The sequence below is a fragment of the Anopheles stephensi genome, chromosome 3 (genome assembly GCF_013141755.1).
Source record: "Anopheles stephensi strain Indian chromosome 3, UCI_ANSTEP_V1.0, whole genome shotgun sequence".
In the NCBI taxonomy this organism is placed as follows: Eukaryota; Metazoa; Arthropoda; class Insecta; order Diptera; family Culicidae; genus Anopheles; species Anopheles stephensi.
In genome coordinates this window covers 39,023,008-39,050,250 of record NC_050203.1, presented here as the reverse complement: position 1 = coordinate 39,050,250, position 27,243 = coordinate 39,023,008, and the positions used below count along the sequence as shown (strand labels likewise).

The 27,243-nt window shown below is 43.0% G+C and overlaps 1 protein-coding gene across 4 annotated transcripts in view; it reads left to right on the top strand.

The window, feature by feature from the left end:
- The window catches only part of LOC118511903 (Down syndrome cell adhesion molecule-like protein Dscam2), a 117,695-nt gene that overhangs the window by 62,948 nt on the left and 27,504 nt on the right, over positions 1-27,243 (top strand). For all 4 annotated transcript variants that reach the window (XM_036055537.1, XM_036055538.1, XM_036055536.1 and 1 more), the window contains exons 4-8: positions 5,833-5,994; positions 6,076-6,222; positions 7,916-8,033; positions 15,639-16,087; positions 17,261-17,405. In XM_036055537.1, coding sequence (XP_035911430.1) covers positions 5,833-5,994; positions 6,076-6,222; positions 7,916-8,033; positions 15,639-16,087; positions 17,261-17,405 — 1,021 coding nt within the window. The remainder of the gene's footprint in view (positions 1-5,832; positions 5,995-6,075; positions 6,223-7,915; positions 8,034-15,638; positions 16,088-17,260; positions 17,406-27,243) is intronic.

Sequence of the window (27,243 nt, the reverse complement as noted above, 5' to 3'; positions counted from 1 at the left end):
CACAAACGATGTCCAGACAAACGAGCATAACCTTTGCTCCCTTTTTGCTTAAGATTCGTTTCATTATGCAACAAACGAAACCAAAACTTCTTGCACCGTCAATGGCGACCACGCTCAAGGCAGCAGGCATCACAAGATCTAATATTCAGCTCCAGCTGCGTTTCGGTGTACTTGAGCAGAACACTTGCAATATTGTTTTGTGTACGTTAAAAGTTGAATATTTGTAATTAAACCCAGCATAACGAAACGAGATAAAAATTGTTGCACAACATAAGCACAATGGGAGCTCCAAAACCACAAGCGAATGACCGTAGCAAAGCAACGCCACAGAATGAAATTGAAAAGAAGTGTAGAAAAAGCAACTCCAACATCGAGGGCGCTACGAAAACAAGGTTGGACTACACACAAAAAAAAACACTTCATACACACACACACACACACACACACACACACACACACACACACACTGTGTAGGTACCCGATCCGGCACCGATTATGGTGATGGCGCTGGTGGTGTGTAAAGAAAAATCTAACCAGTTGGAAACACGTCGAGAAGTCATCTAATGAACCAACACCGGTTGGGCTTCGCCGGAATCGCACCGGTTGGCGCCCTGTTCCGGTCGTTCAAAAGGAATGAATTTGTTTTGCCAAGGCTATTGCACTTTCCTACCGCGACACCGCGTAGAGAAGATGGTGGTCTCTGGTGGTGGTGCCGACCGACCAAAGCAAAATGGATGGAAGCTGTTGCCCACGCAATGTTTTTTTGTGTGCCAGCGCTTGTGTTACCTTCTCGGTGCCATTTTTGGTTTTGCTCGTTTCCCGCCATTTTGTGCGATCGGGGGGGCGTCAGAGTTGCCTGTGAATGACTACAAGTCAGCCTTTATTTGGTGCGTCCCGGGCCACGGTTGGGAGGTTCTTGCATTTGGCAGGGCTAACGCGCGAGAAGGATAACGACCAGCGTCAACGGTCGCTAGTGCTTCGCTCACGCTAATTACTTCGTAGCCTGAGCTGAGCATCGCTAAAACCATCGCTGAAACCATCGTTTTTCCCTGCGAGAAAAACTGTTCGGGCGCTTTTCATCCGACCGGGCGTCCTTTTACTTCCATCCAACCGACTGGGCACCGGCGGTGCGCTCGGCAAAGGTTTAATTACTCGACGGTGTTCCTCGCCAGCCGCCATTCGCCACCAGGAAACGACTTTCTTTAGCAAAGGTTGTGTCAGTCCCTCGGAACCATGCTTGCTCCCCTTTGTCCGAGTTGATTTCTTTCATTTACGTCTTCTTGAAAACATGAAAACTACACGGAGACGGAGTAGCGTCTCCGGCATCGTCGACAGCAATTGTGTTTTGTTGTGCTGCATTGCAGGTTGGAAGATGTACGGCAAAAGGTTACTGATAGAATAAAATATGTTGCCTAAAATTAACGGCCGCGGACGTATTGCGTAGGAACGGGAATGCATCTACTGCCACATTCAGTTACAACAAATTTGGGATGCATATCAGATTTAACAGGATTATAAAAATTGTAATTTTGCTGTAGAACAGTCATAACATCCATCTATTCCGTTACAACCTTCGACGACGAATCGAGTATTGTGGGACAGTGGAACTTCCAATGAGCATTTTATAACCTTAATGTCATATCATGCAATCTGCAAGTGTCAAATTAGACTATATCATTACTGTTGGAACGCGACAAAATAAAATTGAGCTAAACTGACAGGCATGCAAGAGTTAGATGAGAAACTTTAAATAACTAAATATCTTTGTTTAGGATAAATTCTCATCGGCAAATATTGTCTTAGGAAAACAACCTTAAGTCACAGAGAGGCCTCATACCGCGAGAAAGACGAAATTATGGTAACATGTTAGGGTATGTCATAAAATATCTCGAAAAAGGGACAATATCCAACCATATGAAAATTATAAATAAACTCAAGCCATGTAATAAAAACGAAAGTGAAGCACATGGGCCGAAAAGGGTTAACACTAGAACACAATGCATACATTGTCATTGCGCGATTAAAAACGATCAACGCGAAGATCAAGGCACGGTCGTAGGGCAGTGAAGGAAAGACCAATTTGACGAATAGAATAAACGACGCGCAGGCAATAGGCAATACGAAAATAGGCATACGCATTTGAACCACAGATGCACGATGCATTACCCATGGTCATAAAACGATAGGGTAACAATTGCCAGATATTGTAACATTACAGACCTCCTACACTAGCCGACGCCTGGCAGGGGTCAACGCATCAGCATACCGAATTAGGAAAAAGGAGATCGATGTAATGCTGTTTCATGTTCTTTTTCCCACAGAATTTTAGTATATAAGACAGGATTTTTGAGAATAAAAATCGACTTGTAATCCAGACCTCAACGAAGAAACTTGTGTTTCATTGTTTGGGTATCCATACAGAATCGGGAAAGTTTCACCTTTGCCTTCCCTCCGGAAATTGGTTACGCACTTTGGTGTCTCCCCACTCCGTCGGAAGAATTAGGCGAAATTAAGCCAAGCAAGAACCACGGTTAGATACTTCTCCTGGTTATCCAGGAAAAAAGGCTAATCGTCTGATCGAGCTACGGCATTCCCGTTGTCCACGCCGAGTTAGTGTAGTGCGAGTCCGCCGCTAAAAACTTCTCCTGGTTTTCCAGGAAAAAAGGTTAGCCGCCTGATTCAAGCAACTCTGACAAGGCCAGGAATCTGCGCGGAGATCTCCGAATCGACCATTCCTTCGCGTGGTCGGTTCAACAACGGTTCGTTATCGAACTAACAATTACAGAGTGTCGTTCTAAATGTCCTTGGAAATCTAAATGAACAAATTTTATCCAAATAAATGAGATTTGCCACCAGACATATCCTCCAAATTTTTTGGATGACAAAACCCAATGTCGTGTGCTTTAACCTCACCTAACTTTTCTTCCACAACTAGAAGAAGGTCGTAGTCGCTGAACTAAATAGTAGTAAACTATTGATGTCCTCGAAGCTGGCTATTCAAATTATCTATCAACAAGATTCAATCCGATTTATGTGCCAGAGCCATGAAAGGTTAAACTTAAGATGCGAAAATTGAAAGACGTATGCTATGAAGCAATGTCTTGGGCTATCTCGCACTAGTCGAGGCCATAGTCATACTGATCTTCAAAAACCAGGACCGGTTATTGAATCTGAGCCGTCTCCCCGTACACTGGACTGACTATCATGCCGAGACCTCACAAAATTCTAGTATAATAAATTGATTGAGTCTTCTTTTGCATCCGTATAATTAAGTACATAGTAAACTCGTCGATTTTGAAACGATCTTACATTCTGTTCAATCGCTTAGCATCGACTTCGAAAAATTGACTTCATATGACTCTTGGACTAAGTATTTCGGAATGTCTTTTTAATATGTCTGGACTATACTTGGACAGCAGTTGTCTTGTACTTTTCATCTTCTTATTGGCCTGCTCAGAGTAGAGCACGTTATTAGACATGGCCAAGTCGCCTAGTCGTTTCCAAGAAACGTGGTCCATGGCTGCATCCGATCTTCGACGAATTTGACCTCACCTGAGTTGGCCAACATACTCACTATGCCTGATGCCGAATAGATCGCTGATGAGTACTTCCCTAGATGGGCATCATTTCGGCTTCCTCATCACGTGCGCCAGCCATCGAATCCATTCCGGCTTTGGTCACCATTAGGATATCTTCTTTGCTAAACAGTTTAGCACACACCGCTAAAGACAATCCTTAGCACACGCCGCTCGAAAACGGCGTGTACTTTAGCGTCCTCTATCAGGATAGTATAAGACTTCAGGAGAGTAGAGGACTTTCGGATGTATCAGTGAGCGATCTACCGTACATTTCGTATGTCGTTCGAATTTCTCGTGCAGTCTTCATGTGAACTTCGGACTTTCCTCTATGCCGGAAGCCCTTTTAATACTAATTTATTCTACAGTTTAAATGGAAATGATATACTATCATCTTTAAGTTTCTGTTAAAGTAATTCCCTGTCCTATTTTATCACACAATTATTGCATACGTGATTTTTAATCCAACTCTTTTTAATGCGTCCTATTTAACCTGTTACGCAATTACATGAACTCTTTTAAGTATTGTTTATTAAACGCGAATGATTCGTTTGAATGCGTGCAACATGTTCCTCTCTGATGTTTCTCTTTAAAGTTATTATTTAATTTGGAAAATTATTGTTAAAAACTTATATATTCTTAATTCATGGTGGTTGTCTAGCCTCCAGTAAATTATACCTTGGTTTTATTTAATAGAATATTTTGGTCAGGTTCATATTCAGATTATGGTTCCTACCGGTCTGAGGAGGCTTATCGTACAGCACAGCAGTGTCAAAGAAGGAGCAGAAGTAAGATGGAGTTTCTCAGAAGAGAAACTCCTTAAAATTTTATGGTGTTTTGCATGGAACCTACTGCAAAACTGAGTTTGACATCACTAGTTTTGACACAAATGTGATGCAAATAGCGCTTAGCAAGAGTAATGCTGTAATGAGTGTTACATATAATCTCCTGTCACACGAAAAGTATGCACCAGCAGATTCTTATGGTATGTTGAGTGAGCCTTTGGCAGATTTTCATTTACAAGCTTAGCATTTAATTAAATATTCCCTCCAAAATCATGCAGTGTCTGGGAGAGGTAAGGTTATTAAGCGTTAAGTAGTAATACATTCATCTAATTCACATAGGACAACAGTCATTTCAGTTTAAATATATTCATATTATATCTTCTGCTAACTTTTGCTACCTTTTTTGATAGTAAATGTTAAAAACGCCAAAGTTAATAGAACAATCTCTCTACTTTATGGAAATGCTCTTTATCTGAGGCAGGTATGAAGTACCAGCATCATCAATATGTACTAGCACAATTTGCGTTAAAGCTGTACACTGCTGTCCTAGAAAGCATTGTGACAAAGCTGCCATCTCAAAGGATTCCTTTACATTGGCCTGGTTACAGTGGGATCAGCAGAAAGTGGATTTCACAAACCCAATCATATCACCCTCAGGGGTCAAATGGATGAAAAAGATACCACACCTTTCCGGAACTCCGCCGTCCGTACCCGGCCTGACTATAACTAGAACGAGGCAAAAATAACAACCCAACACAGAGAGAGAGAGAGAGAAAAAAACCCTCACCAACGTATCAGGTGTTACATTGATTATGACGAATGTAACGAAATAATAAAGATCCGTTTTATTTTTCGTAATATGATTGAGTTTTTTGTTGTTGTTGCCGACTATCCTCTACAATCCAACCGACCAGTACGGTGGAAGGGTTTGCGAAAGTCTCTGGATAGGTGAAAATCATCCTTTCCCACCCTCAAGAAAATAGAGCCCAATTTTACTTACGTTTTTATGACAGGCACAGAGAGCAAAACATAGCAAACTGTCTCGATGCGAGGGTTCTACCTTCATTCCGAGGGTCTTAGAAAAGGTTGATTGGTTCCTTGAAGGACCGTCGACCGAAACGCGCCCGGTTTTGATAAAATAGATCCGTTTCCTTGCTCCTCCTGATGGACTCATCAACACGTTCCATTGTCGTTAACCGTTTGAGGATCAAAACTCATCAAACACTTGCTACTTGTGAAGCAATTCTACCCTCCAGCTATTGGACAAAAATAAACAAAATATGAATATATAATGCTTTTTGTTTATTGTCGGACAACATACGCATACAAAAACGTTACTGTTACTTCCCTTTCGGAACACACATCACTGTCACGGACTATGATTGACATGGGGACAACCTGATGCAATGCCCGAAAACTCTTTGGCTCTTTACGCTATATTTCACCGCAATCTGTCTCTCTCTCTCTTCCAGTCGTGGCTCAAGCGTACAAAGTCGACGTTGAAGTGCTGGCAGCTTCCCGCGGCTGTACCGCGATCCTGCGTTGTGTAGTGCCTAATTTTGTTAAGGAGTTAGTACGGGTCGTTTCCTGGGTGCAGGAGCCGGCGTTCTACATCTATCCCTCGCTGCAAGGAGGTAAGCATATAGCCGGTCGGTGCGCCTTGATAATGGTGCTGATTTTAAAGTACGGGGTTTTCTGTTCTATGCTGCACCCAGATGGCAAGTACCACCTGCTACCGACGGGGGAGCTGCTGATACACAATCTAGAGTATAACGATCGATACCCATCCTACCGGTGCCGGACGATGCACAAGCTAACGAGGCAGGTCGTCACAAGCAATTCGGCCAAAATACGCATGAACGGTAAGTAACGTCTGGGACATTTAGTAGTTCAATATAAAGGTGGCTGGGAGGGACAAGAAATTTGGATAAAATTTAGGTGTCTTAAGATTTTGCGGGACTCCTAGCACATCTCCATACTTTTTCTCCCTATCAGTATCTGTTTTCTTCCGATGATTTGAGTAAAACTTCATCCCCTTGACATGGACCGTCTCAATACGATCTCGCATCGAAGTCATGACAACCACAGTGGATATTATTTTTATTCTCACCCTATCGTTCACTGTGTCCAAATCTTCGACACAACGAACTAAGGACGGACATAATGTGTAACATCTCGCACTCAAGCTAGCATGCGTTTGAGTTGGGAGCAAAGAGAGAGACCCGGCGAACACTCTTGTACACTTGCAGTAAAAACTCCATCAGCCGTGCACACTGGACGGCATGACAGTTTCGTCGAGAAGGATTCGTTTCCGTTTATCAACCTCTCTCTCTCTCTCCATCGGACGACATCCGCTGTCCACCGTTCCCACCATAAACCGGCTTATGTCAGCTTGCGTAAGCGATGGTTTGCTTCGAGCTCCACAGGCGCATCGTCGGCCATCGGACGGTCGAATGATGGTCCAACCCTCGCCCTAATGGGATGATAGTGGACTGAAAGCGAAAACAAATGAAACAAAATAGGAACCACTTCATGCAATTGCATCAATGCTTTCTCGGGCTTCCGGCTGCTTTTCTGGGCAGCTTCCCTTCCATCTCGCTCACCCCCACTGCTCTGGCAACTGTTTTAAGCAGCTTTTTTTCCCTTGTGTCCCAACCGGAAGCGGCAACTCTCGTAGTCGTAGTCGTCGTTGCCGAAAAGCTTGCAGCAGCACAACATTTATTTCACGCTTCATCATAACAATGGGATTAAATCTTCAATGTAACAGCTTCACTGGTACAGAATCCCGGCAATGGTAGCATTTCGGACGGAGCGCTGCTGGTAGTAAATGTGGCAGTGCCAGGCAGTGACCATCAAAACCAGTGCCCGTTGGCCTATTTTTGGTGTAAGTTTTGTGCCGTGAATGGAGCGCGAAAGACAATGTTTGGATATGATGTTTCCAACAAGAAAGGTTCCCCATTGTACTTGACGTTATATCGTTAAGTTAAGTCTTTTAAATAGAAGTATTTTAAATAGAATTTGACAGAAACAGAGAGAGAGAGAGAGAGAGAGAGAGAGAGAGAGAGAGAGAGAGAGAGAGAGAGAGAGCTTCAAATTAAAAACTATCCAGAGTCATTTATTTTCACCTATAGAAAAAATTATCCGGGCACAATTTGGAAATGTGCTTTTATACAAAAGAAAAATTGCAATATGAGCAAAAGCAAGCGAAACGCGTGTGGCTGCAAAGTCGGCACTGGCACTGGAAAGCAGGAGAAACATAATTATCGGTGCAATCAGACTCTTTTCAACAATCGTCCAAACTAAGTTACCTACTTATGGATACAAAAGAAATCCCTGCTCTAATAGCTGGACCGGCTCTTCTCAACGAGGGCTTAATGAATGCCGACGGCGAACGGTGTTAAACGATCTCGTCAAGTGCGCTGTGCGCGCCCAGGACCCTGCATACCCAGGCCACCTGCCCAGCCAACCAACACACACACACACGCAGACATACTTTTGTTTGATCTTGCACAGACGGCACACACTTTCTTCAACATGCTCTTTTGTCCCTTTCAGAACAACGAGGAATAGTTTCGCCGAGTGTCGTCGAGCATACGTCGCATGTTTCCGTTTCGCAGGACGAAGGAGCCGTGTTGCTGTGCGTCGCCCAAGGTTGTCCATCGCCCGAATACCGGTAAGCAGCGTGGTTTTCTTTTTCCTTCAATCTGCTTTATCCTTTATCCCGCAGCATTTTTAGCAACTCCTTTCTAGCTAGCGTAGTAGACGGGTTACACAAAGCACGTTATCTGAAGTGAAGTGTACGAGAAATTATAGGGCTTTGTTCGAAATGTTTCGGATGTACCGTTTGTGCACCGTATTTGTAAAAGTTGGACAATAAATCATTTATATCACACTCATTTTAATCTCTAGAGAGAACATGATCTTTTAAGACTGTAATAACTGTTTCTACTTTGAAATTCTGATGGTGGAGTTGTGGATTTTTAAATGCACAAACAACATAACATCATCAAAGAAGAATGCTACTCCAAAAATTGACAATATTACATAGGCGATTATCCTCGATCGTTTATAAAGTTGATGCTGAGAAATGGCTTTGAAAATGCTTTTTCTTAACGTAGGTCTTTCTATTTAGGATTCCTATGCTCCCCTCTGTTATAGACCAACAGCTTGCCATCAGAGTCACAGGCATCAAAGATAAGGGTATCTCATAAGACAATGCTCAAGCCTTCCATGGTTCATGGATGACCCTGGGCTCACTTATTTAAAATGATCGCAAATTTTTGGAGGTTCTTTATACAAAGACATACTCCGGCCTGCTGGTCCTATCAATCCTGTAGTCTCGCTGGAATATGGTGGCGGATCAAATACCCAGTAGATTTCAGGCTGTTTGGGACCCCTACCACCTTCGTTCTGCTGACCTGGTACAACGCGTGCATCATCAGTCCAGAGGAGATGTTTCGGTCCAAATAGATTTTGAAATACGAGGTCCATTCTACTTATATGAGATCCCCTTTATACAAGACGAAGCGTAAAATATGAGGCCTCTTACACGAGGCAGTTCGTGTAGCGATCAGTTGTCTGGATTCACCGGAGGATCTCTGATCGCTCATTCAACCCTCAGTCATACCGATGCTCTCACATTGCTCTCATCCATTCTACTACATATTTCTCTATAAAATCATGCCTCAAATTTTGCACCGATCCTCTTCTGTGAGCCATTCGTCATTTAAATTGTTCCACCTAAGTTTGGCAATTGTCATCAATCCTTTAGTTTACTCGTGCCTAAGTTGGGTCTTAGGCAAACGAATTTGAATTAGGGATGGGCAGATCCGACCATTTGCCGGATCGGATCTGCCCGGAGCGCTCCGCCGCCGGTGTCGAGTCCGGATCATGATTCCGCGCTACGGTTTTTTTTTTATATGGGGGAGGGGGGCGAGGCTGTATGTACAAAGCCATATGAAAATTTTGCCAAAGGAAGACTGGCACCGCACCCTGTTGCAGGAAACAAACTGATTTCGTATGACCCGTATGACCTGTGAGGTAGGCGAAAATGCACCATTACCGAAGGTAACACTCTATTGCTTGCATTACCAAAGAAGAAAAATGATTATTAGCCCATGTTTTCACCTCTTCACAATAAATCAGTAAAATCGTATGTATCAAAAAACAAGTATCAATTAGAGAACCAAGAAAATAAATCAGCATCAAAACAAACATTTTGATTCCGGACTCGTTTTGATTTCGGATTCGTTTTGATTCCGGACTCGTTTTGGTTCCGGACTCGTTTTGGTTCCGGACTCGTTTTGGTTCCGGGCTCGTTTTGGTTCAAGACTCGTTTTCGATTATCATTTCTTGTTTCTTACAATGAGTCCGGAATCAAAACGAGAACGAAACCAAAACGAGTCCGGAATTAAAACGAGTCCGGAATCGAAAACGATTCCGGAACTGGTCGGAATCATTCTTTCGGATCGGATCGGACTCATTTATATGCTGGATCGGATCGGAGTCGTAATTCCGAACCGGAGCGCCCATCCCTAATTTGAATCAAACAATCAATTAAATTAATCGATGACATTAAAACGATGAAATTTTGAGAACCAAAACACCTAACCTTCTATTGAATTCAGGATTTTTTCTAAACTTTTGCTAATTCGTTCAAGTATAGTGTAGTGCTATGCTTATGATTCTATCATGATGTACTTGACACTTGTTTTATGACCGGAGTTAATGTGTTAATGTGTTTTGTTCTGCTTTATCTAACATCTTTACTTAATAATCATGAACAAATTTAATTTTATAATTGAAGATCTTATATCAATGTAAAATTCAAATTAAAAAGATTTCTTTGTCTCATGGAGCGCTTATTTGGCATTCCTGATTCTAATGGGTTGGTTAAATAACAAGCCAAATGATTTTTTTGCAGGAAAATCTCGTCCAATTTCGGGTTTTCCTTTAATATAATTCCTCGCAACGCATCGCCGTTGACAAGTGGAGTAATTTATTCATTCCATCAATCCACCAAATAATCACAACCCACGACATCTTCCAATCGGGTGACGTGACTAGGTGCTGGAAAATATATTTTCTACGTGCCCAAAACCATAGACCGAAAATTCGCTCGAAAACAAACCGCCCAACCAATAACGCCAACAATCGATGTTTTTCCATCAATTTCTTCCGATTATCACATTCCGCAACATAATTCGCATACATTTCCTTTCGGTTCGATTCGACGGCGACAACGACGAGCGCCCTACGCCTCGTCCGATTGTCTCCGGCTGTGCTTTATTTTGTGTCTGTTGTATGCCTCGCCCAGAGTCTGCCAGCTAACCGGGCTCATGTTTGCCTGTGCCTTCGGGTGACAGCAGCCGGAGAAAAATTAATTCAGTAGAGCGTCTGAGAAATCTCCGCACTGATTTCCATTGCAAATTATATCACGCTAGGGATTATTCTACTGTACTGTACGGCAGCCGGCGCAAAATGGGCCATGGGTTCCGATCTTTACTTTGTTGCCGAAATGTTGCCTCACGTTGGTTACCTTTTTTGTAAATTTAGAAGAAAATTATATTATTGAACGTATCAAATTTTTTTTTTCATTAAATGGTTGCTAAATTTACCACCAGAACCGGAGTAGAACGCATCCTTTCTAGCTTGAGTTGGTCCGCACAGCACAGCATCCGTGTTGTCGGTGTTGTCCACTTGGGATAATTTAAAACGAATGACAAGCGTCTGTTTCCTTGCCTCATCATGATTAATTGGATTTAGCAATTTTCATTCCCTTTTCTTGTTGCTTATTTCTTCTTCGCCCATCGTTGCCTTCCTCTCCCTCCGCACCTCTTTCCCTCCCGCCCGCTAATGATACACACCATACACTCGTTACGCTGGAGTGTTTTTCAGGTCGGTTGAGTTGCTTTTCGTTCGGTTTAACATTTTCCAACATTTTAATTTTGCCACCAGTTATGGCGGGTGCTCGTCATGCCCGGATCGATCCATCCGTCAAGCACGCGTGTTGCGAGGGTCAAAACGGGATTGGTTGCCCCAACAGCACGTCATCATCAAACGTCAATTTGGGTTTTTCGGGTGCAAGTGACCGACCCCAACTGTGGCACAACCTCGATACTTCAATCGGATAAGCCCCTTTTGTATATGGGTTCGTTTTTCGTTTATTGTTTTTGCCTTTGTTTCGTGATGAACCACATTATCCAGCCATTGGCGCCAGCTGGTTCCTTACTGAGAGCGAATCAAGTGTCGATCCGAAGCGAGCTTCCCAAAATTCGAAGAAAGCATCTGCCCAGTTGAAATGTTGTGCAACATTTTAATTTTTCCATTTCCAAAAGAAAGCTCCTCGGTGTGCGCATGCAACATGAAAACGAATCGTTAATTTATAATCCTCCGTTTTCATCAAGATTCGACTAGCCGGCATCAAAACCCACCGGCAAACCTGAAACAGGGCTACCATTTTGTTTTACCTCGATTAACACGAGCAAAGTCGCCAGCGACAACGGTTGCCCCGGCTCTAATCACCTCGGCTCAAGTTCATCAGCTTAGTGCTTAACCCTTGATTGCACAAAGCGCTCATCTGCGTTGCGCCCGGTCCGCAACAAAAACCCATCACCTCGGTAGCCTCCGATCGCAGCACGGCCGGCAGCATCAACTGCAATTATATTCATTTCCGCTCGTTCGTAAATGATTGCTAATTACGGTTGGCGGAACAAGGCATCGTTTCCATTCACGGTTGCGAACGAACAGTTCACCAGTCGCCCTTCACGTCCGCCAATCCTTCCACAACGCCACAGCGAAGATCTGAGACTGGCCGGGCACACCGTGTCGGAAATGGGAAAAGTTTGTACTCATTTTCCGTAAATCGCAAATGGCCGTTTTTTGTTTCGTTTCGCAGGCCTTAAAGTTTATTGGCTAAAGCGTTTCGTTTCGTGCCAGCATCGCGTCATTCGGGGCGCTTTACGACCACCGTAATATGTTGGAGGCCACTTTTGTTTAGCTCTTAACTTTAAAAACCGAGCTGGAATAACACATACGATTGTGATGTTTGGGTGTGCTGGAACTTAAAAATTGAAAAATATTCCTCCATGCAGTACAGCAGATGTTTCAACACCCCGGCTCAACCGTATGAAGCTCATTAACAGCTTAGCTGCACGCCTTCAGTCAAAAGTTTATCAAATAAAATCGACAAGCTGATGGAACTGGTCCCGTTCCCGTTTAGCAGTTCTCACGTTTTTCTTCCACTCGACAAATGAATTGCACCACAAAAAAAAAGCGAAACCTAGGGAACCACAAGGCAAGAAAGTTGCTAGGACAAAAACGATCAGAATCAATCGAAAAGTACTTATCGGAAATGAAATCGAGAACTTTTTATTCGTGCCCCCCGTGTTTCCTCGTCTTATCAAATTTGAAAACGAAAAACAAACCACAAACTTGCAGACACTCAAGTTTTAAGCCTTCAGCTTCCGTGTTATCCTTGCTGTTTTTTTTCTATCTCTCGCCCCAACCCGGCAAGCATACCGATCGACGTTCGCCGATGGAGAAAAGCACGAGAAAACCCCTTAGGCAAGGAGTTTTCGTCCTTCCCTGAGTATGCGGGAGTAATCTTTTTCAGCTTTTGTGGAACAAACTTTTCACTACGCGATTTCTGTACTGCGATTGCTGGCAAGAAAGAGAGAAGAGGCGGATGCCAGAACTCCGTTTCGTCCTTTTCCGAGGCAGGTTCTGTGTTTTTAGTCATGTTTTGCCCGTAGCGTACTCCTCCGAAAGCAGCTTCCCTCCAACAACTTCCCGTATCGATCGGGAAAGGTTGTTTTTTCTCTCTCTCTCTCTCTCTCTCTCTCTCTCTCGCTCTCTGTCATTGTTTGCCGAGCTCAATCGGGCGGAAATTAATTTCAACATTCGATTGACTGCGAGACGACAAGCTGTGAAATCGACTTCTTGATGGTTGTAATCGAACTCAACGGACAAACTTCTCGTGCGTTTTTTTTTTTTGCTACACATTTCGTGGAAGTTGTTACTAAGCACCCCTGGTTGTATGTGGGTCGAGTTATAGCAAAAAGTACTTTCTCGAGCTGTGTTAACAGGAAAAAGAGTTAATAATGTATTTTAATTGTGTCATTCCTTCAAAATGCTTTTTTTTATTTGAATTGGTTAATATTTTGGCCTTAAAGACCAGTTAATCACACGTATAGTTTTTGTTCTTGGCCTACTGTAGAAGTTCTTGGAGCCGCTCACGATCAAGTGCCGTCAACTCGGACCAACGTTTATCGCAGTCCTTCTGGTGGCAGCTCATGCCCTATCTTTACTTCTCAATTTAGGTGTACCACGTCTCCTCTGTCGTGATAGACTTAACATTCGTTAAGATCTATTCTGGTGCCATTTTTAGTACACGGACATCCCTCTTTGGCAAGTCTAAGTCGCTGTATAATTTTTAGGAAACTTGTTGAGTTGAAGTAGCCGCCAATTTGCGATACGTTTGTAATCACACAAGCCACTTGTCGTACTGCATTGGTCAAACAAGTAGTGTGCGTTCGCCGTTGAGGTCTGCATTTCTGAGAACCATTCGGTAGAGACCACTGAACATGTCTTCCCGTGAACTCGAATCTAACTTCATGCCAATATTCCAATTCCTACCGATGGACACATGAACTTCCAGGAAGCCCGAAAACATCGAGATGGTGCGAGGCGCGCTACTTTGAGGGCGTCTGCTCTTAAAGGGAGACGGATTCTCCTCAACAAATTTCTCTTACATCCCTACAAACTTCCTGTATGTATTCCACCAGTTGATAGAACTCGATTTAGATACCTGCAAAAGCTGCATGTGAAGTACTCCGAAACTTGCCACAGGACGCATTCGTGATGTTTGGTGATAGGACTCTTTGCCAGCTATCAGCTTGCGTAAACAAACAAAATATGTGGTATTGGAGTGATGTGCAAAAACTTCATGAGAGACCACTTCATAATGAACGTATTAATGAGTGGTGTACGTTGTTGGAAGAACTCTGCCGATCGCTACAGAAAAAAAAATCATTTTTTGCTACCAAAACTTGAAGTAATGGATCTTGGAGACATACAGTTCTAGCAGGATGGAGTTACAGTTCACACAAGGAGAACATCTTCCTAGTTCTCGAGGGAATATTTCTACAAGTGCTTCCTCTCCGTGAAGGGTATGTGACGTATCCGGCAGGCTCCTTCAATTAAGATCTCAGAAACTTTTTTTAAGGTTATTTACAATCCATAGTCTTCAAAGATAAACCTCGGACCCTGACACGGTACGTTCTGTATAGACTTATCAGATGCAATTCTAAAAATGTCCACCTTTGTGTATCTGATGATTTTCTTTAGCCCCAGGATGAGGGAAAAACCAGCCAACTCATCTTGTTAGCACAGGTCTCTAAGAGTGTCTCCTCCTCCATGACTTTTGATTTTAATCATCTCCATTTTATGAAGTTTGTTCATCTTAGACGGGATTTCATAAAAGTTACTTGTTTGGTATAGATCGTGATCGGCACGTCAAAAATCAAAAATAGCTCTCAGGCAGACCCCATCTGCGTCTTCCAGCAAATCCCGAGATGGATTGCATCTAACAAGCCGGGTCAAGCAGCCTTGTTATCCACACAAGACCATAGAAGATGATCTATGCCATGGTATCCGAAGCCGCAGCCTCATACTTTAAAGTAATCTTCTTCTTCTTCTTTGGCCTAACGACCTCTTATGTCATGCCTGCCATTTCTGGCTTACTGGTCTCAAAGATACGAAGTAGTTGGGTAGTCAGCCCTCACTACGGTTGAAGTAGTCTTGTATCCTATATCCTGTCCTATGCACTGGAGATGCACGCCAAATGCGAAATGGCTTCGTTAACATGTTGGTTCGGTTATGTAGAGAGATCGTAATGAATTAACTCACTCGGACAACAGCAAACTGCATTAATGTGTGAAAGAAAGAAAAACAATCCGTAATAAACAACTCGGTAGGACGATGTAAGTCTCCCTTTATAATCTGTTACCATATTGCATACATGTGTGTTCGAACCGACGGTCACAAGATGAGTGATCGAGTAATCGAATGCTAATCGCTAACTCCTATCCCAGTAATAAATGATCAGTGATTGAGCGATCGACACATTCGATCGCTTAACTATAGTTCATTTACGCACACCTTCCTATCTTTCGAAATTTCAATGTCTTCAATTTCCTTTCCATTTAATGTAATCCTGCAGAATTTACCTAATTTATACATAAATTTCTTACCTTTTTAAATAATTTCCCCCTTCCAGATGGTACACCCATAACGGTCCCGAACCTATCCCCGTCTCGTCCGGACCTCGGATACGATTGCTCGGTCCAGTGCTAGCGATCGAAGCCGTAACCGCCGAAGATGGTGGAGTGTACAAATGTTCCGCTTCGAATGCAGGCGGTGAAGCGAGTGCCGATCTGCGACTCACCGTATCAACACCGATCCACGTAGAGATCACTCCGAACGTGCTCAGTGTGCATATGGGTGGAACGGCGGAATTTCGCTGCCTGGTCACCGCCAACGGAATGTCGGCAGGTCCGCAACACATCACCTGGTTCAAGGACGGCCGCCAACTGCCCAGTTCCGGCCGGGTCGGGGATACACTGCAAGTGACCGGTGTAACGCGCGAAGACAAGGGCATGTATCAGTGTGTAGTGCGTCGGCAGGGAGGTGATTCGTTCCAGGCATCGGCCGAGCTACAGCTGGGAGGTAAGTACACTCCAAGACAAGAACCCGCCCTGTTTGTTAATTTCCAGGAAAAACGAAAATGAGTTTGATTAGGCTTGCTGTGCCTGCTCTCTTTTTCTTACGGTCGACCCAAATTAGCTTCGTAACTCATTAAACGCCATCGGTTATTAGGAAAGTAATCAGATTAAACGAGCGATTCTAACCTGCCGAGCCTACCAAAATACCTTGTCGGTACGGTTCGAAAGGATCAAAATGTGCTTCGTTCCTCTCTTTACTTCCACCCTTCCGCGAGGTCATCGGTAGCGCAAATGATCTTGTTCGCCGTAGAATTCATTTTAATATTTTACACTTTTTATGCTCTTTTTAATAATCCAAACCTGTCTCGGGCTATTTCGAAAGCCCACTTCTTACGGCACAGAATTTTAAATTACATTCTTCGGTTCGTTCCACGTTCAGTGATGGCAGGGGTGATTTTATTCAAAATGTACTCTTTAAATTCCTAAACATTCTCCAAATAACGAACCAAACGATAACTACCTCGTGACGTGAACAAACGTCGTCCATTCCCGCACGGTAAACAGTGCCGGATTTACGCTTTGCCAAGGGTCAGGTCCGTAATTTTCGTTTGTTGTCTCCATCTACGACGAAAACGGTCGGCTGCGAATGTTTGCTCTTGCTTTTGCCTCTTCGTTCCGTTCCTTCTCGTCCTTCTCTTGTAGGTTTGTTTTTTAATGGCTATAATTTTTCCAACCAAACCGTGGAGGGATTTATTAACACCTTCCACACCGCTGGAAGGCAAACCGAGCGCGTAGGTTTGGCGTTAGCAAAGATTCAACACATTTGGCGGGTGAAGAAACGGTGTGCCACGACAGCAGCAACAACCCAACCAACAAAAAAAAAACCTCAACATCAAAATAGATGAGGTTTCGCATGTTCGCCGTATCCTTCGACTGGCAATTTCCTGCCAGCGGTGTGGTTGCAACCGCAAATTATTTCCACACCGACGTCCACGTTCACGGTGTCGCGGACAGGACCCAGGCTCCAGGTTGGAATGGTTTCGGAAATTCCTTTGTTTTTTTTGTATCACATTTTTTCCACCTTTCACTTCAACGAAAACCCACTTATTTATGATAATTATTACCCGGTCTGCTGATGGTGTTTTGCACTTTTCTCTCTCTCTCACTTTCTTTGCAGACGCGCCACCGTCGCTCGTGTACAGCTTCATCGAACAAACGCTACAGCCCGGTCCAGCCGTTTCGCTGAAATGTTCCGCGCAGGGAAACCCGACGCCACAAATCTCCTGGACGCTGGATGGATTTCCGCTACCGACAAACGGCAGGTAAGCCACAAAGCAATTATTTTCTTCCGAGTACATTTAGCTAATCTATGGGTATATTAGTGAATTTTGCTGTTGGAAAGAGAGGATCGGCTACGAACCGCTTGTCGGACGTGCTTTGCCATTCAAACTGAGGGTGTTTATTTGAAAATCTCAAAATATTTTCATGAATGTTATGCAAAACAAGTTTTTAATGGTTGATTAAAGAAAACTTTGACAATGTAATCATCTGCCAATTAGATATCTTGACCTTTCTTGAGGGATCGCCATCACCTTATCCCAGTTTCGGTCTAACACGCCTCCTATGTTCATGTGGAAAACCTTAGAAGATTTTACGCGTTGGATCGTCCTATGAGATCACCGTGCAGTTCGCTGAGATCATCATTGTAGAGGTACCTTTCACACTCACAGGACCGAAGTTTCTGCCGAGCATCTTACTCAAGAATACTTCAAATGGAAGTTCGTCAGCTGCGGTGTCTTTTAAAGCGGTCTCTTTCATCGACGACGCGCCCGCCGTGAGAAAGACACGGTTTTGACAAGCACTGTCAGCAGCTCATTTTAAGTTACTGTGACATGGATTGGTTCGTCTGAGTCAAACTGATTATCTCTCGATGATCAATTGCACGTATACGTAAATATGAATAGTATAATCAAATGTAAAGCAATTTCAACTAAGCCATTTTCTTCTCAACATGAAGAATGCAATAAGAAATTCAGTATTCAATAAGAAAAATGCATACGAGTTAGTGTATACGAGATTGATTGGAAGTTTAGACTTCTCTTTAATTGATCAATCATTCCATGACTCAGGCTCCAAAGTTGACCATCAGTACTTTGCAACAAATTGAGTATACCTGGTATGAAGCAAATCCTCTTAAAAAAAATCTAGGAGGGTTAAATCATAAAATCTTGGTGAAGTGTCACCGCTTCTGTGCGTGACAATGATCGTAAACCTCGTATGGATTTGACTTGTCTCAGTATTGACCTGCTAAAAAGTTCTATGTTTCAGCATTCTTTTTCGGGTCAGGTTGAAAGGACTCGAGGAAAGGCTCCAGGACTGCCAATCACATGCCATAGCCCTGCGTAAGGATCTTTTGGCCACTGGTACATTTGTATGGGATTTTATGGATGAAGTCGTGCAACCAAACTATTATCCGATATTATCTGTCAAGTCCCAAACAAAGTTAGTACGACTATTCGAATATGACTGAGCAATGACTCCAGCCTGTGGCCTTGTTTTACTCTGCAGCATAAGACCCTCAAGATTTACAATGCAGTCGGGAGGGCAGCATGGTTACCATTTTGATTTTGTTGCCTCGTTCTAAGAGTAAGAAGATATTGTAACGAGCAAAACGGTTAATCATTAGGACACTGAATAATTGCCAGAACATTAAACAGAATCATTTAACTTTGTTTGATGCATGCGTCAAATATGGTCTAATAAAAGTAGGAGCAACTAAGAAACACTTGTTGTCCAAGCTTAACTATTACGGGTTGATGTTTGTTTGAAATTCAGTCAAATATTCTATTGATGAGATTTACTAAAGATTAATATAGAAAAAACCTTAACATGGGTAAACATATGGGTTGCAAGAAAATGTGAAATGTTCATATTATGTTTATCATTTTAAATAGTTTTCTCCATCACGATATAGCTATACTCCATGGTTGTTCCTCGTGAATAAATAAAAAAAAAACTGCCCGTTCCCTGTGGGCAATAGCAAATTTTGAAAATAGAAATGAAAAATTTCCAAGAACATTTCACTCCTAGCTAGCAAAACCGATAAACAAACTCGTAGCTACTCAAGCAAACACATGTCCTCGGTGGGTATGTTTGATTTGGTCACTAAAAATATTTCGCTCCACAACGCAACCAACGTGAACCTCACACCAAGCACCGAACAAGAAATGGTTAAAAGGGAAGGATTTCCCCTACACTCCACTGTCCCTGACACACCCTTACCGCAGCCGCTGCTTGTTGGGGAGCCGACGATTCATTTCTATTTCAAATTTTCTCATTTTCCCGTGGCCGTATTTGAATAATCTCGTTTATCTTCATGTTTGCTGTAGCAGACATTGACGGGGCGTTTGAGTGGTTGGGATGGGATTCAATTTTTTCCTTCAACCCCTCCTCATTTCCCCATTCACCCTACCCGCCGGTGTCAGCACCTTCCAGTGCCCATTGGCCATATACCTACGCCTTCCGTTCGTGTGTACTGGGCGCACCAATACGAGCCGGGGACCTTTGCCATCATCACCATCAGCCATCGGTGTAACGGTGCCGAGAGTGATGGGTTTTTACTACGGGAATCATTTTTTCTAATTTCCTTCGTGCCTTTCCCAACTTCCGGCAAGCATCATTTAACGGCATCTTGTGCTAGGCCGGATGGTGTGCGATGCGTTGCGGTGGCCGGGCGGGTTGATCCGCTTTGTGAGGGCGGAGGATGGGATCCAAGAGGGATGGTTGGGGGGCGAGCGAAGCATATTAACCTTCCGGTGTGGTGCAATCTATATTGGTATTGTGCGATAATGTAATAAAACAAAAAAGCAGAACACAATCCGTGTAACATGCGCATACGTTCGATTCATTTAATATTCATTATGAATATGAACGTAGTTTGTTAATAAAACATTCCCTTTTATTCAACCATCAGGCACTTTTTATAAAGAATTTTCATTTATAAATATTTTAAACTTTTAAACTCCACATTATCTTCAACGATACATCAAAACATTAATATATAAAACCAAACAAATTAATTCTTTTATACATCAACCGGGACACTCACTTATGATATCTCAAGCTCCCACTCCCACTCTACTGTAGCTGTCTTCAAAATTGTTTGAGATTTGTTTCCACAATTGGGACGGACCAATGTCAAATGTATTTTGCACACCCTGTAGTCGAGCATTATACTGCACAAACAACACTTCCAAGGATTTTCAAAGGAGACTCAAGTAAAGTTGTCTTAAAAAAATCCCCCCGATGCACCTTAAAACCCTGTAGGAGCAATACACGATACAGGATCCCGGTTTCCCCAAATGGATTCTAAATCAAATAAAATTTATTAGTTCGTATGGAAATCAATCTTCGCCCGGCCGTTAGCCACCACTTGCCGTGCAGTTTTTCAACACCGTTTCGTCCACATGTACGCGAAAGATTGGACGGATCGAAGGGATTTCGCCGTCCGATCCGGCTCACTCACCCGGCCACCGTACAAGCCAGCGATTCCTTCGCCCACGCTATCGCCGATGGATTGGAATGCTTTCACATTCACTAAACTTCCGGCTGCCGGATATCGAACCCCGCACGGTACGTACGGCAGTAAGTTCCCGAAACAGGAACGGAACCGCGAAGTCCGTGTGGATGGACTATTGTGATTAATTAGTTTCTGTTCAAACGGCTCCTCCAGCATCGCCTGCCACCGTTGCTCTGTGCGCACGATGTGCGCTCTGCGAAATTGAAGTTCACGTCCAGCACTACCAGCGTATGGCTGCTGGAAGAACAAGCGCCAGGAAGCTTAGCTTCGCCCAGTAACGGCGAAACTTAGAAACTCATGTTGCCCACGGACAGCGAATCCTAAATTAATGACTTTTCCATGATGCGCTCCGCTCAGGGACGTGACCACAGTAAACGTTCGGTTGGTCGTTGTTTTCCTTTTTTACTGTGTTCCTCGAACCACTCCTTCGCTCGCCGGCAACGGCTTCATTTCATGAGTTTCATTTTGATCGATAGCCCAGCGTTTGAGGTTGACGTTGGGATGTTTTTCTTGGGATGTCGTGTCGGTCGGTGTCGGTAAACGTGCAGTGCAGTTGATCCGGATCCGGATAATGAACGTAAGGCACGGACCGGAAAAATGAGGCCCCGTAAAAAAGTTTAAACATATCCGGTGTAATGTGTAGCCTAATGTGGCCGGCAGCGAGAAGTGGCCCAAGAGTGCCAAAAAAACACGCACACACACACATTCAAAAGCTCGTCAAAAGCGGACAACACTCCGTTCCTTAACTCTCCGAGCACACCCACTGACGAGGGTCGCATTTAAGTGCCATTTGATCTGTGGTTGATTGATTGATGGGCTTCTGGCCCCGATCCCGGGCCTAATGAACCGGTAGCAGTGAAATTAAGCTGCCCTCGATTTTAATAAAGCACATTGCCAAACATTGTATTGGGAATGAAATTAAAACATCCCACATCCACTTCTCTCTCTCTCTCTTTCTCTCGCTCTCTCTTTTATTCCCTCTGTCTCTCATTTATTTCCACCCCAAAGGCCCCGACAATCGGCATGAAAAACGTTCGCAATAAATCTAACCCAGATAGCAGCTAGCGGCGAAATGCGAATAAAAATCAAATCAACGAATAATAACACTTGGCGCAATTAAAGACATTGCTGCTTTAACGATTTTGGGCACCCCAAGACCGATCTATTAGTTAACTTGATAGCAACCTCCGTTCCTTCACGGTTCCACCTCCTACCACCGCAACCGCTTGATCCGTGTCGCCGTTCCTAATTTCCGCATCAATCTGTTTCGCTGCAAGAATGTAACGCCCCATCCAAGACGCCCCATTGCCAACCAGCAAAAGGGGGTTTTCCGCGAGTTTGGCGAGTGACAATTTACCATGGCAAATTTTAATCGCATAATCGTTAAAATCTAGCCTCTGCTAAATTCAATTTGTTTTCCCTGCGTGTACCACCCGTCACACCGCCCTTTCATTCGCCAGCAAGTCTTGTGAATGGTGTGTCCCACTTTGCTTTTCCATTTGCCACCCACACATACACATCGCTGAAAGGTGTTTCGAATGCCGTCGGGCCGTGTTTCCGGCTTGCTTCAAAGGTATCCACCAGCGCGAGGTTGCGGCCCCACTGGATGCGTAAAATGAAATGTAACGGAATATTTCAGCATGATAATTTAATTACACCACACCGAACCGCGGGCCAACCCAGCCTCCCAGAGCCAACCGACAGCCAACATAATCCGTGACCGAAGGAAAACACTCGCTCACTTCGCACCTCGGCTGGTGTAGCCAAAGGGAAGTATGGGTAGGATGGGCGAGACCGGATCTATCCTAGCCGAACTGTTGAGCTGTTAAGGTGTTTTTCGGTGGGGATTGGTGTTCGCCCACAACCGCGACCCCATTTTGCAAATAACCTGCATACAGTGGTTGGTACACGACTTTTTTTTTGTCAGGTACGAAGTTTGCTGTTTGCCAACTTCCCAACCCGATACCATTTTGCACGGCGCTGCCCGCTTATGGATAAATGCTAAACGGTGTTGGGAAAATATTTTCATAAACACAGGTCTGAAAACGCGGTCTTTTTATGCCTGCTGAAGTTGGTGTAGGAGCAAGACAGCCACCGTTGTGTAATAATGTCTTGTAATCCTAATCTTTGTATCGAAGCTAAAGTGAAGTTTAATAACGGATGTTGCGGATGGCTGTTAATATTATCTAACACTTTATTGAGTTTAGATATTGTTGTAAGGGCAGAAGAATGTTATTTGTAATCCTAATCTTTGTATCGAAGCTAAAGTGAAGTTTAATAACGGATGTTGCGGATGGCTGTTAATATTATCTAACACTTTATTGAGTTTAGATATTGTTGTAAGGGCAGAAGAATGTTATTTAGTTTAAGGTTGTGGATTTGCTTTGTGCGAGTATTGTTGACCGGTGCCATAAGGCTTTTTTACACCCTTTATGTTTTTTTTATTCATTAATAACGGCCTGGCCTTATTGCAAAACTTTGAATTTTTATTTTTAAAACAGTTGGACACTGGAGACCTATGCTACACTGAGCGAACGAAGAATAGAACCACCATATTTTTTGAAATATTTTCTAAATTCACTATCTGATTCTATTTTTTCCAGTTCAGAATATAAAAAAAATCTCTTTTTTAAACCTGGTTTAAAGCTTAAACGATGCTTAAATTTGGGCATGAAACTTCCTGTTGTTATTTTTTAAGCAAAGAAAACCCATTGTTTTAGCTTATTTCTTAGCTATAGCTCCAATGCAACTACTTAACTTCTGAAGTAAAGGTCTAAACAAGCCATACTGTAGGCACCTCTTCAACAGAAATCGGTAGAAATACGAACCTATATTTCAGTATAATAGGATATTTATAGGCCTAGAAGAGGATGCAGCATCCATATTTTTGTATATACATAATATTAACAAACTGTTGGATCGGCCTTCGAGTCTCGGTTCAACATATATAAGTGGTATTTTTTATTGCATTATGTTTAACGTTCAGGGTTTAGTTAATTGGGAACACAACAATTGGGAACAAACGAGTTAATTGGGTTCGAACAGTGATGCTGGTTAACTGATAATTTGGGGAGCTTTTTCATTCAAAGGAAACTTTCCATTGCCCTGAATCGCCATGAGACTTAAGTCGTAGGATACCTAAATGCTAGAAATTGTCTTACTTTACCATGGCGAGCTTTGTAAGGGCCCAGACTTCGTTTAGCACTCACTAAAGCATGCTGATGCTTGGCAGCTTCTACAGCAATGCATTAGCCTCGTGATTTCAGCGTGCTCGACATCGTCTCGTGTTTCGTTTGATATGCTGCGTTTGGCTGTACTAAGTGGCATATGTCCAGAACAACGCATTAAAATCCTATTTTTGTTTGCTTACTATGTCATCCACATCATTGGAAACAATGATGCTGCGATTGACGTTGAAATCCTTCGTCTCTCTTTGTTGTTGAATGATTAAATGTAATGTTTTACATTTTTATCCCTATTTGTAAACACGTTTTTAACTAAATGTTTTAAACAAAAAGCATGATTTTCACGCAAAAATTTATTTCTTTGGTTAGGAAGTTTATCGGATTATTGTTCACTTCAATTCTATCCTTTCCATCCATAAATCTATCTAGTAAACAATTGAATAGCTTTTGCAAGCTGTAACATCATACTCGTGGGTATGAGCAAGCTGAGAACTGATAGAAGTGTATATCCTATAAAAATGAATTTAATCTAGAAATCACGATTTTTTCAATTGAGATAATTACTTAAACTTAAACGTAAACGATTTTAAATGCCAAACAATTTATACTCACCTATTCAAAAATGTTTACAATAAATTGTAATAAAATTCAAAACTGAATAAAGAATCGAAAAACATAGTTTAAAAATAGGTGGTGATGTACTTATTTCCCTCAGTTTTAGCAGTATTTGAGCAGCGGTGTAACTTAAGTAGGCCCAGGAATCCGGATTCCCTAGTTGTATCGTAGAAATACTTCAAAGAAAAGGAGAAGAAGTTTTATTTTAATCTTAGGAAGTATATTAAGCAGCAGTTAAATTTCTATTCAATTACTATCCAAGCTAAGAAGACTCATATGCTCTTTCTTCTGGATTCAATAGCACCAACAAACAGCAAAAACTTCAAAAATGCACCCATGTAGTTTTATCATATTTTTATTTCGGAGTAGCAAAACATCCACTATCAATGTGTGGCATGCATTCCACCACGTTTATGATACTAGTTCGTTTCCAATATCCTTGACATAAGCCGCTTGGGAGTGTACCGCACACCATAGACCACACCATAAAACTGCATACATCCGATAGTTCGTTATGTTAGTAACACTTTCCCAAAAAGCACTCTCCCGCTCCGGACGATGCCTAAGGATGCGGTCCAAGAAGCACAGCCATTTTCACTTCGAACACCCCAATAGCCTCCGTACCGTATGTCCAAGGGAGGCAGTACATGAAACTATTTTTTCTACCCCGCAAAGTTTCCCAGTATCGAAGCACCGCTCTGCTGCCTTCACCGTACGCGAAAGTATTTTGGTCTGCGATAAACTTTTTATCTGCAAAAAGGCTCGTGTGTGCCTGGGCAAGACAAGAAGAGGCCTTCGGTGAAGGATGTGCCTGTTTTGTGTTTCCGTTCGAGCCAACAACCCGCAACGAGCGTTCTGCATGGTGAGAGCTGATAAACCGTACACATGCTTGTATCTGCAGGAGTTGTTACTGTGCTAGAGCGTGGGGAACGGAACACGCCACCGGATAGGATGTGCTTGTTAATATTCGACACATTTCGGGGCGACACTCTAGGAGGTCATGTGTTTAGGTGGTTGGATCGATCGATCTGGCACAAAATGGTCGGTGGTAACGTTGGTGTAAGCGAATGATATTTTAAATTCTTCACATTTCTTTTAAAACAACCAACACCCAACAATTTATACTGTGTCGTTAAACATCCTCATTGTGATGTTCTATTGTGTATATTAAAATAACAGTTTGTCACTGGACCTGATAAAGCCTTCTAATGCGATGCATAAACTGTTGAGTAGAGTTGGTGATCTAATGGCAAAATCAAGAGCGGTGCTAGTCAACACAAGGCAGGAGCAAAAATCAAATCCCTTCCTGCCCGTTCCTCCGTAGTGAGGACTATCTATCCTACTGCGTGGTCTAGTCATTACATCTACTAAGTCATTACATGTCCGGCATGATCACTTAGGTCGTTAAACTACGAAGAGAGAAATGACCCTTCAGTCCGAACCTTCAATGCCAAAGTGCATACAACGAAGTCAGCATTATTTTATGTATTATTTCCATTATTTTGTTTCATGCCTATGATGCCTTCTATCTCATACAAGTTTTTTGGAGAAACCTGTTTGGCAAGTTCGTCTGATCTGTACTTTTGTAACCTCGTTGATTTTATTTAATTTGAAAAGCTGGGTCGTGTGTACGAAAAGACGTTCCAGATGAGATAGGATACCAGATTCTGACGAGTGAAATACTACCTGTCCCCAAAGTCAGATATGGCAGGATGGATACCACAGAGGCTTTTGATTGGTCTTCATTTTCTTCTTTGACGCTACAACCTCGAGAGGGCTAGGTTTTGCCATTTCTAAATTCCTGTGACTTGACATCACCCGTAGCGGGATAGTTAGTCCTGCATACGGAGAGGCGGTCTGGATGGGATTTGAGCCCTGGTCGGTCCTAATGTGGGGAAGATCACCTCGGCCACCGTACCGCTCCTAACTAATCGATCTTACTTCCGTCCTTTTTGCTGGATTTCTGCTGCCATGTCTGGCTTCATTAACTAGATACACCTCTGGCCAGTCATATAGGATAATCATTCCAGCTGATATAGCTGCCATGTGAAAGTTTGGCATCGCTACAACTGTACCTCCTCCATAAGGCCAAAAGGAACGTTTCGCAGCCGTGAGGGAACTTTGTATGGCCAAAACCTTCAAAAATCAGACATCAGTCAATCACATCAGCCGTTTGCGAATATCAAGAGACGTTTCCCTAAGGTCGTTGATGGTAATGGTTAGAATAAGAATCAGTATTCAACTTTAAATCTTAATCTTTCATCATAAAACAATTACACTTTCCTTCTGTCGGTCTATACTTTAGTGCATTAAACTGTTTTGCCCAACCATCGCCTGTGAAATGTTCATTTGTGCTCGGAACTGCTGCTCATTCCTGCTCGTTCAGGCTTCTAATAGCTGTGTAATCATAATCAACATCATTATCATCACACCGTGCTCACCTTCTGCGGAGGGCGTTTATATTGAAATTATGCTCTTTGCCGCATATTTTGTCACGTCACAAAGCTCGACGAGATTTCCGAGCCCGGAAGCGTGCCGCTGGCAATTTCAATCCAACAATGAAGCCATAGCGAATTCATGAGAAAAACTTAATCGAAGTCATTGTGCACCGTGGCAGCGCACCCGGTAGCTGCTGCATATGGCGCGGAAATGGATGCAAGTTCGTCCCAGAGTTGAAACTTTTTCCCGCTCAGCGTAGAGAGTAGAGCGTGTCAATGAAAGGGGGGTGGTAATATGGCATACGGATTTCTTGCACTTTACGCGCTGTACTGCAACTTTCCC